At 37.7% G+C, this 17,217-nt stretch overlaps 1 protein-coding gene across 1 annotated transcript in view; it reads left to right on the top strand.

The window, feature by feature from the left end:
• MACROD2 (mono-ADP ribosylhydrolase 2) overlaps nucleotides 1-17,217 on the top strand; it is a 1,987,750-nt gene that overhangs the window by 1,890,683 nt on the left and 79,850 nt on the right. Inside the window, exons 15-16 of the mRNA XM_022594140.2 lie at nucleotides 12,129-12,203; nucleotides 12,457-12,549. Of these exons, the coding sequence (XP_022449848.1) occupies nucleotides 12,129-12,203; nucleotides 12,457-12,549 (168 nt within the window). The remainder of the gene's footprint in view (nucleotides 1-12,128; nucleotides 12,204-12,456; nucleotides 12,550-17,217) is intronic.

Genomic DNA, 17,217 nt, shown 5'->3' with positions numbered 1-17,217 from the left:
ATGAAGCAGTCTTTAGAAAAATAACAGAAAAAAATGTTTTCCAATGCAGACCAGTTCCTCTACCCAAAACACAAGCGTACATGTTGTATTTATAGGCAAAGATAATGAAAACAAATGAGAACAAAAACCTACAAATCCTCATGGAATTTCTGAAGATTGATAATAAAGGAGGGCTTTTAAAGCATCTAAGAAATTCAAAATCAGGTTATAAGCAAAATCACCAAAATCAGATTAGCCTTAGCCTTCTTCTTCCACAGCTCTAAACCCTCAAAAAAAAAAAAAAAAAAAAAATGGAGTAACATTTCCAGGGCTCTAAAGGACACCGTGTCTATATTTAGTGAAGTTATTATTCATGCATGAAGTCAAGAGTAATATTTTCTCAGGAATAGAAAGATTAAGAAAATATGCCACCCAAGTGTCCTTTCTGAAGAAACTAACAAAAGGCCTGTGCAGAAACAATAAATACAGAAAAGGAAACATTCAAGACTGAGAAGGGCACAGTTGGAAAGGACTACGTGATAAGAGACTCATTTAAATGTATGAAAACGTTGAAATAATTGTTTCAAAATTAGTATCAAAAGAGCTTACTTAAATGGTTGCTTTTACCTTTGAAAATTATAGTATATTATTTTAAATGAGAAAGAAAAAGAAGGAGACACTTTCACTTTCAGCAATGAGAATCTAAATAATTTAGACCATTACTCCCACTAGACAACCTGGACCAAAATATATATATACATATATATGTAATGAATATATATGAAAACTGACATACAGAGACAGAATTTGAAACTGTTTTTACCTTAGGGCATTTGCTGATTCTGCAAAAAGCATCTTAAGTCCCACTGCTCAAAAGGGCAAAGGGCCCTGGTAAACCCGTGTTTCGGGTTGAAACCCCAAAGATGTATGTATACCTTAGCAGGAAGAATGAAACAGCAGTAGATCAGCCTCTTGCGAGACTGCCGCTCAGCTTCGAATCGTCTCAGTCCCCGAATTATATTAAGATCAACCTAGATTACCAGTCCCTCTAGGTACCTGAGAAAAACAAATGTAAATTACATACCAGATGGGGAAAAAAAAGTTTCTAAGTTTCAAACCATTTACATAAACAATTTGTTAAATATAATGTCCAGCTCACACAGACAAAAAATAGCGAGAAAAAAATAAAGAAAGGAGGTAACATGAAAAACAAACAGTTAAGGGTGGCAAGCCCACTTGGGCTGAAAATAGTAGTGTTACAAAGTATAAAACACCAAGACTATAAGGGGGATAAAGACAAGAGTGAAAATCTTAGCTGAGAACTGAGAATTCAAAACAGAAAAAAAGCGAAAAAGAAAAAGTCTAGAAGTAAAAGATGCCACACTGAAATGAAGAATTCAGTGAGCGGGTTTATGGTTTATTAGACACAGATGAAAGAGAATTTGTGAACTAGAAGTTAGGTCAGAACATATCCAAAATAAAACCAGGAGAGAAGCATAGAATGGCAAACTAAAGAAAGGGAAAAGATATGGAGGATAAAATGACAAAGTCTATTACACATGTAATTGGAATCCCAGACAGAAAGGGGAGAGGGGATTGGGCAATACTTGAAGAAATTCTGGTAAGAAGGGATATTAAGCCACATGTTCCAAAAGTCCTTTGAACGCCAAGGAAAATAAATCTACAACCAGGCCCATATAGTAAAGTTCCTGAAAGCCAAAGATAAACAGAACATCCAAAAGCAATTATCAAACAGCTGGACTGATATCTAACTCTGCAAAAGATAGGACGGAAATAAAAAGACAGTACAACAGAATAGCTGCCAACCATGGATTCTAAACACAGAGAAAATGTATGTTTCAAGAATAAAGGTTAATTAAGAACATTTTGGACCAAACAAAGCAAACTTCACCACCAAAAAATTCTGGTGTTCTTCAGGTGGGACATTGATCCCAGAAAGAAGATCAAAGATGAAGGAAAGAATTAAAAAAAAGGTAAATAGTAATTGTTGGATAAATGTAAATGAGTATTGATGGTACAAATTAGTAATGATGATTGTAATAATAATGTACTATGGGAGTTAAGAGATGCTTAGAATTAAAATAGGGAACTCTGCTCAATATTATGTAACAAACTAAATGGGAAAAGAATTTGAAAAAGACTAGATACAGGTATATGTATAACTGAATGACTTTGCTGTACACCTGAAACTAACACAACATTGTTAATCAACTATACTACAATATAAACTAAAAAGTTTAAAACATAAATAAAAATAAAATCTCTGTAAAAAAATTAATAAAATGAAATACACCATAATAATGCTGTTTATTGGGATGAGTTAAATTAAATTATGCTAATGATTTTCCATTGTCATGGAGAATAAAAGCACCAATTCATATTAAAATTTGGTAAGTCTCAGTGATGCCTGAGAGTCAGGAAGTGAGGTGAGGCCTGTGGTTGTCCCTCCTGACTGTCTGGAGAGACTTTCCAGGCTACAGTGCACAGCCCAGCAGACTCCCTGAGTTGAGGACACAGAGCTGAGAGTCCTGGAAGGCCAAGCATCTAGTGTTTCCAGGGCAGAGTCCTGGAGAGGAGAGAGCTCCACACAAGGAACGCTCTAGAGACCTACAGAGGGAATCCCTCAAGTCTTTAGCTGAGTATTGATCTGCGCATGCATAACAGGCTGGGTAAAGAACGTTAAAGGACTTGAGGGAATGATACCTGGAGCTTGCATGGGGCTGAGAGGAGTGCCTGTTCCCACCAGGCAGACTGGAAAACCTAAAACCTCAAGAGGGCTCAGAAAGGATTTACCTCAATAGTGGAGCAAAACTAGCAATTCACTAAATGCTGCTCTTGTCCTCTGCAAGCCAGCTTATAAACAAGACTTAAAAGGATCAAACTGTTTCTGAATAATTTAACTGATCCTAGTATGAAACTCAAGAACATTTATAGAAATAGAAACATACCTCACATCCAACAGAGTAATCAACAAAATTACCGGACATGAAAAGAAGTATTGGAAGACAAATCATGCAGCTCTTGTGTTCCTGCAGGTTTTATGAGCAGAGGCCCTTACTGCCTTTGTTTTGGCCAGTCTTTTCAAGGGTGTTTGTACAAGCACACCTTGGAGATATTGTGGGTTCTGTTCCAGACCACTGAAATAAAGCAAATATTGCAATAAAGCAAGTCACATGAATTTTTTGGTTTCCCAGTGCGTATAAAAGTTATGTTTACAATATACTGTAGTCTATTAAGTGTGCAATAGCATTATGTCTAAAAAAACAATACACATACCTAAATTTTAAAAAGATCTTATTGCTAGAAAATGCTGACTGTCATCCGAGTCTCCAGGGAGTCGTGATCTTTGTGCTGGTGGAGGGTCCTGCCTGTATGTTGATGGCCGCTGACTGACCAGGGTGGTGGTTGCTGAAGTTTGGGGCGGCTCTGGCAGTCTCTTAAAATAAGACAACGACGACGTTTTCCACATCATTGACTCTTCCTTCCATGAACGATTTCTCTGTAGCATACAGTGCTGTTTGATAGCGTTTTACCCACAGTAGAACTTCTTTCAACATTGGAGTCGATCCTCTCAAACCCTGCCACTGCTTTCTTAACTAAGTTTATGTAATGTTCTAAACCCTTTGCTGTCATTTCAACAATCTTCACAGCATTCACCAGAATTAGATTCCGTCTCATGAAACCACTTTCGGGCTTCCCTGGTGGCGCAGTGGTTGAGAGTCCGCCTGCCGATGCAGGGGACACGGGTTCGTGCCCCGGTCCGGGAAGATCCCACATGCCGCGGAGTGGCTGGGCCCGGGAGCCATGGCCGCTGAGCCTGCGCGTCCGGAGCCTGTGCTCCACAACGGGAGAGGCCACAACAGTGAGAGGCCCGCGTACTGCAAAAAAAAAAAAAAAAAAAAAAAAAAAAAGAAACCACTTTCTTTGCTTTTCCATAATAAGTAACTCCTCATCTGTGAAGGTTTGATCCTGAAATTGTTGCAATTCAATCACATCTTCAGCCTCCACTTCTAATTCTAGTTCCCTCGCTATTTCTACCACATCTGCAGTTACTTCCTCCACTGAAGTCTTGAACCCCTCAAAGTCATCCATGAGGGTTGGAATCAACTTCTTCCAAATTCCTGTTAATGTTCACATTTTGACCACTTCCCATGAATCATGAATGTCCCTAATGGCTTCTCAAATGGTGAATCCTTTCCAGAATGTTTTCAATTTATTTTGCCCAGATCCAACAGAGAACTAGCTATCTATGGCAGCTATAGCCTTATGAAATGTATTTCTTAAATAATGGGATTTGAAAGCTAAAATTGCTCCTTGACCCATGGGCTGCAGAATGGATATTTTGTTAGCAGGCATGAAAACAACATTAATCTCATTGCACATGTCCCCCAGAGCTCTTGGGTGACCAAATTCATTGTCAATGAGCAGTAATATTTTGAAAGGAATCTTTTTTTCTGAGCAGTAGGTCTCAACAGTGGGCTTGAAATATTCAGGAAAGCATGTTTAAATAGATGTGCTGTCATCCAGGCTTTGTTGTTCCATTTATAGAGCACAGGAAGAGTAGATTGAACATAATTCTGAAGGGCCCTAGGATTTGGGGGATGGCAAATGAGCATTGGCTTCAACTTAAAGTCACCATCTGCATTAGCCCCTAACAAGAGAGTCAGGCTGACCTTTGAAGCTTTGAAGCCAGGCATTGACTTCTCCTATCTAGCTATAAAAGTCCTAAATGGCATCTTCTTCCAACAGAAGGCTGTTTCTTCTGCATTGAAAAGCTGTTGTTTCGTGTGGCCACCTTCATTAATAATCTTAGCTAGATCTTCTGGGTAACTTACTGCAGCTTCTACATTAGCACTTGCTGCTTCACCTTGTACTTTTATGTTATGGAGGTGAATTTTTTTTTTCTTAAACCTCATGAACCAACCTCTGCTAGCTTCAAACTTTTCTTCTGCAGCTTCCTCACCTCTCTTAGCCTTCATAGAATTGAAGAGAGCTAGGGCCTTGCCCTGGATTAGGCTTTGACATAAGGGAATGTCGTGGCTGGTTTGATCTTGTATCCAGACCACTAAAACTTTCTCCATATCAGCAACAAGGCTGTTCCACTTTCTTATTATTCATGTGTTTACTGGAGAATCACTTTTAATTTCCTTCAAGAACTTTTCCTTTGCCTTCATAACTTAGCTAACTGCTTAGTGCAAGAGGCCTAGCTTTCAGCCTGTCTTAGCTTTTGACACGCCTTCCTCACTAAGCTTAATCATTTCTAGTTTCTGATTTAAAGTGAGAGACGTGTGACTCTTCCTTTTACTTGAACACTCAGAGCCTGTTGTAGGGTTATTAATTGGCCTACTTGACAAGACACAGGAAAGTATGACCTATAGGAGAAGAGATATCAATTAATAGAAATCAATCCAGAAGTGGCACAGATGGGGTAATAATATGAAAGGGCATGTTAAAAATTATTAATTGTGTTCCACATCTTCAAGAAGCTAAAAGAAGGATCACCATTTTCACATGGAAGATATAAAAAGACCCAAATTGAATTTCTAAAGATTCAATTCACTCTGTTGAGTGTCTGAGATGAAAATTATACTTGACAGGAATAATGGCATATTAGACAGTGCAGAAGAAAAGATTAGTGAATTTGAAGATGTAGCTATAGAAACTATCCAAATTCAAACACAGAGAGAATAAATGACTGAAGGAAATGAAAAGAGCATCAGTGAGCCATGGAACAACTTCAAGAGTGATTCCAAATACAATAATCATGAACTGGAATCTCTCAAGGAAGGCATGGGAAAGGGAGACAGAAAAAAATATTTGAAGTAATAGTTGCTGAAATTTTTCAGAAACTTTATGAAAACTATGAACTCACATATGTAAGAAGTTCTATGACCCCAAAGCACAAGAAACATAAAGAAAATTATACTTAAGCAAATCACAGTCAACTTGCTCAACACCAGTGATAAACAGAAAAATCTCAAAACCAATCAGATGAAAAAGACAAGTTACATATAGAGAAACAAATATGAGGATGAAGCAGACGTCTCATCAGAAATTACAAACTACAATTACAGGCAAAAACACGGATGAATCCCACAAGCTTTATATTAAACTAAAGAATGTACAAAAGCATGTATATTGTACAAGTTCATCTCTGTCAACTTTGAAAAGCAGGAAAAATAATATTTAGAAAGATGTGCTTAAGCAGTGAAATGGTAAAGAGAATGTAGGTAGTGATTACTATGACAGTCAGGGTGTTGATTGAACGTGGGTGACTGGGGAGGAGATACTGATTGAGCAGTGAGCTGGGCTTCTGGGCTGGATGGTTATCATAAGAATGTATAGTTTTTCTACCTGCTTTTGGTTATTTAATTGAGCTCTGCATATCGTTTGTGTACTTTCCTGTACGTATGTCATATTTTGCTACAAGAGTTAAAAGAGGAAGAAAGAAAGGGAGGAAATAAGGAAGTAAATAAGGGAGAGAGTAAAGAAAGGAAATTTCAGCAGCAGAGTTTGTAAAACAAAGACTCTAGTGGGGAGCAGGGAGGGTTGCAGCCAATGCTGACTTCAATAAAGATAATAAAAAACTAAAAATCCTGCTGTGCTACGGGTTCTGACAATATAAGTTAGGTTTAAGTATAACTTTGAGGGACTTCTCTGGTGGCACAGTGGTTAAGAATCCGCCTGCCAATGCAGGAGACACTGGTTCAAGCCCTGGTCCGGGAAGATCCCGCATACTGCGGAGCAACTAAGCCCGTGCGCCACAACTACTGAGCCTGTGCTCTAGAGCCCACAGGCCACAACTACTGCAGCCCACGTGCCACAACCACTGAAACCCACGCACATAGAGCCCGTGCTCCACAACAGGAAAAGCCACCTCAATGAGAAGCCTGAGCACCACAATGAAGATTAGCCCCTGCTCGCCGCAACTAGAGAAAGCCCGTGTGCGGCGATGAAGACCCAATGCAGCCAAAAATTTAAAAATAAATAAATGAATTAATTTCAATAAAATAGTAAAGCTTTAAAAATGCAAACTTAGAAAAAAAAGTATATTTGGGAAATGAGCATCAAAAGAAAACATGGAAAACTACGTTAGAATCTCTCCAGTTAGAATTCTAGCAAAAAATCTCAAGTGAGAAAGAGTTGGTCATTTTATATCAATAAAAATTTAAATCTCCGATTAAATAAAACAATGATGGGTTTTTATGTGTCAGATGATATAGAAAGATACAATATGAATAAAATCCAATTGGGAAGGAGATGGGGAATTCACAGATATGATATTATCAGTCAATGACAGAATCAATATACTAAAAATGGCATGGAATTCTTGAAAAATGTGATTAACAGTGTAGTCCTACTGGAGGGATGGACAGCCTGATCAATGAAACAGAACAAAGAATTCGGAAATAGACCCCAGCACATCTGAGATTTCAGTACATATTCAGGCTGACATTTTAAAGACAGTTGACTCAGTAAATGTCATTAAGACAACTATTTGGCCATTTGGAAAAATAAACTGAATCCCAGTCTCATTCCTTATGCCAATTTAAATTCCAAAAGGAGCAAAGATGAAATGTAAAACTGAAACTATAAAATTACTAGACTAAAAGAACCAAAGGTATATTTTTTTTATTTTGAAATAAGGACTGCTTTTTGAAATGTGAACATATATAGACACATGATTGTATGCTTATGTATTATAAAATACATGCACATACATATATATCTGTACTATGTGTGTTCATATGCCCATATATGTCATAAAAGAGGAAAGTGGCTAAATCTGAATATATAAATTTTGACATGATAAATAAAGGTTGTAATCAAATTCTAAAGAAAAACTGTTAGGAAAAGTATTCTCAGCCTAAATGACAAAGAAGTAATTTTCTTATTACAAACATAAAGGCTTCATAAATCAATAAGAAAAAGAAATAACCCAAGAGGAAAATGGGCAAAGGACTCACAATTCACAGAAGAAGGAATACAGTCATTATAAACATGAAGAGATGACCTATCTCTTCGTTTCTTGAAGAGACGCAAATAAAACATGATTTCAGTGTCTTCTCCTTTTGAATATCAGATGTTTAATAAGTAGGATTGAAAATACGCAGAATTGGTATGAAGAGGGTATCCAGATATGCTCACACACCATTGGTGGGTGATTAAAGGGCATAAACTCCTCATTAGCAATTTTGACAAAATGTAATAAAAGGGTAAAATGTTTACACTTTGATCCAAAGATTATGCTTTAAGAATTTATCTTAAAGTAACATCTACCAAAAGTAGAGAGGTATGTATTCACAAAAATGTTCATTGCAGTACTTGTTTGTTGGCAAAAATCTTTTTTAAAAGGGAACATCCAAAAATATGCCCATAACATGGAATATAATGCATCTTATAAGATTTCTGAAGAAATTGTAATGACAGTGTAAGCTGCTTATAAAAATGTAAACTAGAAAAGCAAGAATCAAAGTGTAAATTCATTTCAGTGCCAGGATACATTTATATATTTCTGTAAATTGTGTATGTATGTGCGTATATAAGTGTGTGTGTATAGTTACATATTTTTTATATTCAGACATACACAAAAGCACACACTTATATACAAAATATTTGTATACATATATATACATGCATGCATATGTACCTACACACGTACAAAAGAACGATTGCAGTTTACAGTATTAACAGTGGCAATCCCTTAGTTGTAAAATTATCCATAATTCTCAATATTTGTAAGTATTTTTAAGTGTTTCTATAAGAAAACTGACTTTCTTTTGTAACTACAAAAAAGAATAATCATAGAAATAATTTACATTAGGAAAGTAAATTTTATCGGCCCTAGGAGAACTCTAAGGATAGCTTAGAAGATAATCAAATTCACACTAACCTAGGTTTAACTTTACTCTTAATCTGGGGTATTTTTAGACAAGCAGAATTTTGAATAATAGCAGCAGTCAAGTTGCAGGCTTAACAAAAGGACATAATTTCTATTATCTTTAAGAGAAGCATCAAAGAAACAAAGTCCTTGTTCTTAAGAAGATCTGAGCATCTAATAACCTATACACAACAAAACTCTATTGTTGTTGCCGTTGTTCAAAAACAGCCCATTTATGAAGTGAGTTTAAGTTTATCCTCCTCTAGAAATGTTTAATTCCAGACTGATGTTCCCAGACCGATTTTTATGCAAATTAATTAAAGCATTAGCTTGAGCCAAACTTAATTACCAGGCCTCCAAGAAACAATCATGTGATCTATTTCTAAAGAAAAGTGAAAGGATTTTTGGATTATCTATTCTAATGGTCCCCTCCCATTAGTATGGATGATTGAGTTCACTGTATAAAAAATATACATATAAACTGTGGGATCCTTTATGCTCTTTTGTTTCTTCTGCCAGGGGGGATTAGGGCAAAGGACAGTGGGTGGAATTCAACCAGACTGAATGTAGAGAGGCAAACATAAAGCTTGCCCCCATGGGGTCAATAAAGCAGGATGGAATGTGGTATTTCTGAGAGGCTGAAGAGAAAGGCAGATGGGCTGAGTCATCATTAACACACAGCAGGCCTGGGTGCAGGACCCGGTGCTCACACACACCTCCTCCATACAATATGCCAAATCCTGGCGTGGCTCAGGCATGAGCAAGTATGAGCATTCTTGGATTTCAAAGCTGAGAACCTCATTGCTTTCCCTATTTTTCACTAACTTAATTTCAGGAAAATGAGAAAAAAAATACGCATTTTCGTTTCAAGAGAAGATTGCCAAAATATGTAGAGCACACAGGTAAAAACAGGTGAAGAGTGAAAAGGGCGGGGAGAGGAATATTCCAAAAGAGCTTTGCAGTGGCCTCTTATCCTCAAAGTGAAGTGCCAGACCTTACTGGGAGGCGAGAAAATCCCTAGTATGCATCAAAGCCTTAGGCTACCACCCCATGTGGTCCCACCCAATCTGCGGTGCCCCAGGCCCTGGTGAATTGCGATCTTCCTATTCCTGATGGAATTCCTCTGAGAATGTATGGAATGGAGCACTGAGACTGGAGACACAATGCAGTAAAGTGGCTGCTTCTACTCTCCGAATGCCCTGGTCTTCCCCGTCACTGTACAAAGCCAGATCACAGATAATGACTGGGAGGCGGTGCGATGGTCCGTTCCTCATCAACAGTGATAGAGAATGAGGCTCACTCAGAACAGTGAAGGTTCCCTCCACGTCATCCTCCCAGTAAACAAATGTCAGGGATGACTAGACACTTTACCAGGAGACATATCCTTATATAATGCCAAAGAATGAGGGAATCTAAGATAGTATCTAGCTTCTTGGCCTTTTTTTCTAAAGATAATAAAATGGAAGCCCAAAGAGGTTGTGATTTGCCTAAAACATTCAATTCTTCTTCCAAGGTTCTTTGCAATAAATATAGTATATGAAGCGTCTAGTAGCCTTAGTGCTTTGTTGCCAAAGGTACAATAGGAAGCAAGTTACAGACCCTAATTACTATTTAGAGACATTGATGAATACTATAACAGAGGGCCAATTAAATGGACATTTTGAGATCACTCCTTATTAGTAGGTGCTAGGAAGAGGAATGAATAAAACAGTATTTATCTTCACAGTGCTCATACCCTGATAAGGGAAACAAACACAGATGCAGCTACATTACAGTGTGACGAGGAGAATAATGAATAGGTGAATAGGCAAAGGGACTCAGTATGCAAAGATGTGATCACTCTACATGGTACCCAGAGGTGAAAAGGATGGAAATGGGTTTTGGGGGGAAGATTTTGCATGGCTTTCTGCTCCATATAAAGACTTTTGTGACAAGTAGTATCACAACATAGTGTAAAGAATAAAGGGCACAAATGGAATTCTCATACATTTCTGGTGGCACTATAAAATGGAACAAACTCTTCAGAGCACTGTTTTTTCAGGAACTAGTAAAGCTGAACATGTGTGTTGCCTGTTACTTAACAGTCTCACTCCTGTGTTTATACCCAAGTGATATGAGTACATATGTCCATCAAAAGACATGTACAAGAATGTTTTTAGCAGTGTTATTCATTTAGCCCCAAACTGAAACATATTCCTACAATGGAAGAATATACGTCAGTGAGAGAATGGACAATTGATGCATGCGGTGACTAGGATTAATCTTACAGAAAACAAGTATAAATAGTACGATACAAAAGAGCACACACTGTATATTCTGTTTATATGGGCTGGGTACATACGCTTGTCTCACAGGAGCCAGTGCAGGTCAGATGGTCACAGGCAGGGAATGAGGACCCTCTTACAGAAGTAGAGACAACTTGGAACAATGATACATCTCCCCCAGGGACAGACCCAGACAAAGAGCCCAAACACGTCTGCTTCACCTTCGCACCTGTAACCTCTGGCTCTGGAATTTTTTTTTTTTTTAATTCAACAGTTAAATATCCTTAGCATAAAATCTTTCATTAAAATGATGCAAAGTGGACAGATTTCAATTTCTTCTCTTAGCACTTAAATGTTCTAGACACCACAGGGGAGAGGAGGAGAACCCAGGGGGTGCAAAAGTAAAACTATTCCTAGATAATCAGCCTTGGAGTAATCAAGAGCTAGCTGAATTCTCTCCTGACTTTTGCTATATTTAGTAGGTGTTTTATGAGAATGGCTGAGCTGTTAGGTGACCCCCATCCCTGTGTGCTCACATTACTAAAGTTTTATTATGCTCTCTTGATAGAAGAATGAAAGTACAAGCAGTGTTTTAATTTTCTAGGAATCCTCAAGATGGGAAATATCTATATAATAAAGGGAAATTGGATGCAACCCCTGCAACCCAGAAATTATTTAAAATTTCAAAACAGCCAGGTTGTATCCATTGATGTTCAGTGTATTTATAAGCTAAATATTAATTATATTAGTCAGTTCAAAGAAAAGTTTTTTGCCTACATTATCTGGATATTTCTCATAAAATAATTGATATAATTTCGATGATTTGCAAAATGACATCTTCACCCTCCACTTTGGTTCAAAACTGTTGTCTACCTCTCCAGGCATGATCAAAGCCTGGTTTCTGAAATGTTTGCCTTTTTAAACCAGGAATAAAGCTATGGTCATGCATATCACATTTATTTTTCAATCACTGTTCTTAACAGGACAAAAGAATGATTCAATGAAGAATGAAATAAAAATTGAGGCAGAGTCCCAGAGCTCATATATGGAAACAGAAGGTATTGAAACCAGAATATATTGTTATCTGAGAATGACGTGAAACTGTGGATCATGACTTCTATATATACTGGTGTGTATGAGTGGGGTGCGTGTATGCTTTCAGCAGTGATCACTAGACAGTGGCGGTAGTGTTCTGCTTTGTATGCCCGTTGAAACTTGGAGGGGAAAAAAGAACTTGGTGCTTTAGTCACTGTTTTCTCAATGATTCCAACTAAAACATCCCTGAGTATCCTTCTGTCTCATTCTATTTAGAGCTTTCATTGAACCAAGAAGATATCACGATCTTGGAGCAGCAAGAAGTGATTCCACTAACAGATGACCAAGAAGGAAAAGAAGGTGAAAAAGGTAGGACTGCTCTTAAATTAACCCATCAAGTATAGAGAATTTCTTTGGATTCCTGCCTAGAATTCAACCATCAGGGTTATCCTCATGAAACTGCAGTCTGTCAGGGGGCAAAATGAACATTTCTTTAATTCTAAACCTACTTTTGAAAGTAGAATAAAATCCAGAAGTAGCAAAAGAAGATACTTGTAACAGTTTTTCATCCTTTCAAAGAATATGAAGATGTTTTTATTATTCATTTAGATTCGATTTTTAAAAATCACAGTTTTGAGAAAGCCTCTAAGAAATAGAAATTATGGACTAGACGGATAAAAGTCCTAGAAAATCTGAATAAAACAAATAGATTAAACAAACAAATAGATTAAAACAAATAGATTAACCATTTTGTATTGATTTCATTCTGTCATCCTTCATATGGTAGTGACGAAGGAAGCAATTTGTGTAAGATAAGCACATTATATGAACCTTCTAAATTATGTTTGTCCACTAATATTAGGGTACAATTATATTGAATACTGTTTAAAAAAGTAAGTGAGCATTATAATGATTTCAGAGGACATAAGAAGAATGAACACTTGGTAAATTTTAAAGCAGCCTTTGGGGCAAGAAGTCAATATATTAAAGGTAAACATTTTAAAAAGTCTTTAAAAAATTATCAAAGAAATTTATTATTTATTAAAGAACTTAAAGAATTTCATTTTCCAATATAAAGCAATCTCTTAAAAGGAGGTAAAATGTGAAATAAAAAAGGAAATAATTTATCTCTTCTGCTGTATCATAAATCATACTGGTCTTAAATAAAAATGTGTTTGCAAAGTAGTTATAGAGTAATAACTTGACAGGCCTTGTTCACAGAACACAGTGATCAATTTTGTTTTCAAATGAAAACACAGACATGATCTCAATTGTAAAATCAGGTCAATAGTAAGTACAGCTTCCAAATTATGAACTCTTTTTGGCAGCTGCGTTGATACAGTTTAATTACTAAGTCATGTTAGTGATTTTGACATCCTGTTTTAATTTCCACTGCATTTAGAGCACAATATTCTTCTATATCTATGCCTCTAATGACCTTTCTCTAATTGTAAATCCTAGTTCAGCTTCATGACACCATGTTCCTGGCAAGTCAAGTAAATGGTATATTTGGAGAATTTTATGTCTGACGATGATAATAGAAAATTGATACAACCCTTACTTGAAATACAGATACATGGCCTTGCTCCTTTGTTACTGAACACCAGTTCATATTCCCCTCTCACAGTGAAGCCAAACAAACTGAAACATCAGAGTTTTGAGCAGAGAAAGGTTTATCAAGGGCCTTGAATGGGTGGCTCTTGTTCAAAACATTCCAAACTCCCTGAAGGGTTTCAGCAAAGCATTTTTAAAGGCCAGAGAGGGAGGGGCGTCCAAGGGTCTGTGATCAGCTGCTGTACAATTCTCTGATTGGTTGATGGTGAGGTAACAGGGCAGTGTGTCGCAGGAGTTAACATTATCAGTCCTTAGGCTCCAGAAGGTCTGGGGGCTACACGCTCATGATCAGCAAGTAGTTAATTTCTTCCCTTTGGTGGTGGTTTTTAGCATCTGAAAAAGTAAGGAAATATGCATGAGATAGTCTTATCTGGGAACTTCAGAGTTGAGCTACAGAGGAGGATATGGGGAGGGGTCTGTTCCAGGAAGTCCCCTTAGGGTCTTGCTTGGTTATACATTCAGTTGTACTTGTAAAATATAAAATAGAGAATATTGCATCTGCCTGCTTAATTTCTCTATAGCAGAAATTATTTACTTTGTACGTTGTGCCTCAGGACATGCAAATGAGGAACATCAAACAGCTGGTACATTGTCCTCTTTTTAACTTGACCTACAAGGGAAAAAGCTCGTGTTCAGCACACGTTGACTTGTCATCCTTCTCCCAGTGGCTTCTCCAGCATGTAGGACTCCTCTAGTTACTGAAGAGTTCAATTCTCCCTCGTAGGGATGCCAATCCTCTTCTGCAAATGGAGAAATGGCATGTGGGAAAGAAGTAAGATCAAATTCCGCTACTTGTAGCAACTTTTTTTTAAATTAACTCATTTATTTATTTGTTTTATTGGCTGCGTTGGGTCTTCATTGCTGCGCGCAGGCCCTCTCTAGCTGCAGCCAGCGAGGGCTACTCTTCGTTGCGGTGCGCTGGCTTCCCATTGCGGTGGCTTCTCCCGCTGCGGGGCACGGGCTCCAGGCGCGTGGGCTTCAGTAGTTGTGGCTCGTGGGCTCCAGAGCACAGGCCCAGCAGCTGAGGTACACAAGCTCAGTTGCTCCGTGGTATGTGGGCTCCTCCCGGACCAGGGCTTGAGCCCGTGTGCCCCGCACTAGCAGGAGGACTCCTAACCACTGCACCACCAGGGAAGCCTCTTGCTTGTAGCAACTTTGAAGTTGAATTTCTTTGTTGAAAATTTGACTTTTCACTGTCGGAGAGTAATAATGCTTATGGGCTTGAATTAACTGAGTTTTCCCTTCTTTACCAGAGATAATTAACTTGGCCCTGCCTTGAATATTTCTGTTTAAATTCGAAATAACTTAAAATTAACCACCTTTATCATCTTATTCGTTGCTTCAAAGTAAGAGTTAAAAGCTATTCTCTTACATATAAAGAAAGTAACCAAAGAAAAAGGGAGCAATGTAGATTTGGGGTGCACTGCAGCAGCCCTGCCCCCCACTGACAAGCTGGATGACCTGGGGCAGATTATTTAATCTTTCAATGCCTCAGTTTCCTCATCTGTAAGAGGGTGATGACAGATATGCTTGTGATGAAACTTTAATGAGTAAAGTGATGTAAAGCAATTCCAACCATACCTGACACATAGAAAGCACACCTTAAGTGTTTAGTACTTATCATAATTGGATAAATTGATGACAAAATCAAGAGAATCCACATGTGGAGTTCCCCAAGTCCATTCCTAACTATTTTGAAGCCATAAAAATTTCATATAGTCTACATTACCCTTCAGCAGCAAATTGCTCTGCCCATTTTGTTTTCAGTACCACCTCCTGCAGGCTGTTTCAACATGTATATTTAACACAGAAGGATAGAACAATTAATGAAAGGTGAGGTGGGAGACATTTCTGTATATTGAGAAAATTTTTTATTTTTTGGTTAAGATCTCAGTCTTCTGTTTGAGAAATGCTGATTCAACCATAATTTTTATTTTTAAAAGAAGATGGGGCTTCCCTGGTGGCACAGTGGTTGAGAATCCGCCTGCCGATGCAGGAGACGCGGGTTCGTGCCCCGGTCCGGGAAGATCCCGCATGCCGTGCAGCGGCTGGGCCCGTGGGCCATGGCCACTGAGCCTGCGCGTCCGGAGCCTGTGCTCCGCAGCGGGAGAGGCCACAGCAGTGAGAGGCCCGCGTACCGCAAAAAAAAAAAAAAAAAAAAAAAAGATGCCATTGATTTATTGGTAGATCCACAGAATCAAAGTAGTCATTGAATGTTCTTTTCTTTTGTTTCCTATAGTTACTGAAGAGTTTTGTTTGAAAATATTTTGAGAACATAGCTCCAGGGTTTGTGTATATTCACAGTGTCTCTTAATGGAAAGTTGCATACACGCATTAAGAGCTACTCTTATCTGCAAAAAAAAACAAAAAAAAACAAATGAGTACTCTGTTAAATTTGTAGGGATATTCTTTACAGCCTTAGAAATATTGGTTCTCTTTTGAGAATCTTTCTAAGGAGACAGAAAGTGGTTCCTTTCAAAAAGTTCCAGACCAGGAAAAATGTATAACCTTTTTGTCTCATTTCACAGCATTCTATATAAGGTTAGAAAATGTAGATAATCTTCAGGATATGTCTTCGATGGCTCCCAGGTGTATGGGCACAGATGTTGCAACATTAAGTGTGTAAGTTAGCTCTACCAAAATATGGGTTTTGAAGAGAAGAGAAAATATTCAGCAGAAGTTCATGCTGATAAAATTACACAATAGCACAATGGACATTTCCCTAGGAGACGTGAAATACAGAAATTTCAACAGGCATAAAGTGCACATAGGGCAGCTTTTCTCATATAGCCACATTGCCTCTTCCTAAATGAGTCCGGTTTTATGCTTTCCCAGCAGGATCTGCAGCACATAGGAAACCCAGTAAAATAACATCATTTAGGTTAGTAACCAAATAGGAAAGTAATCTTATAGGTGATCTTCTCTAAAAAGATCTCATGTTTTAGCATAAAATATGACTTTAGCCAGCATTAAAATGTTTTCTCTGAAGATTTCTATTTCTAGTGGAATTTAGAAATAGTTCATATAAAATCTTAACTAGATCAACATTGTATCATTATTATATCACATAATTTTAGCTTACGTTTCTTAGAAATATATTGGACTTCCCAAGTGTTATACGGAATGCATGCATTCCAATTATTTTTCTTGGATCCAGCAATAAGTATAATATGGAATAAAAATCCTTTATCTTGGGCTGATCAAAATGTTGATGGAGATTTAAAGTATATTATGGTATAAGGTCTTCTTGGAAACAGATGGGTATTGACAGGCATGCAAGTAGGAAGTGAAGTGTAAATCGGCAACAAATATAAATTATCACGTCCTTTGGCTCATGTTTTGGCCTCTGACGAGCAGGACCATGAGACTAAGTGTGCAGAGAACCATGGCTTCTTGCTCTGGCTATGTGGTTTCTGGCAATTC

This window comes from Delphinapterus leucas, chromosome 15 (assembly GCF_059928025.1).
Source record: "Delphinapterus leucas isolate spDelLeu-1000000601 "Yukka" chromosome 15, BTC_Dleu_Yukka2, whole genome shotgun sequence".
Lineage (NCBI taxonomy): Eukaryota > Metazoa > Chordata > Mammalia > Artiodactyla > Monodontidae > Delphinapterus > Delphinapterus leucas.
The sequence above is the reverse complement of the archived record's forward strand: the minus strand, read 5'-3'. Positions and strand labels throughout refer to the sequence as shown.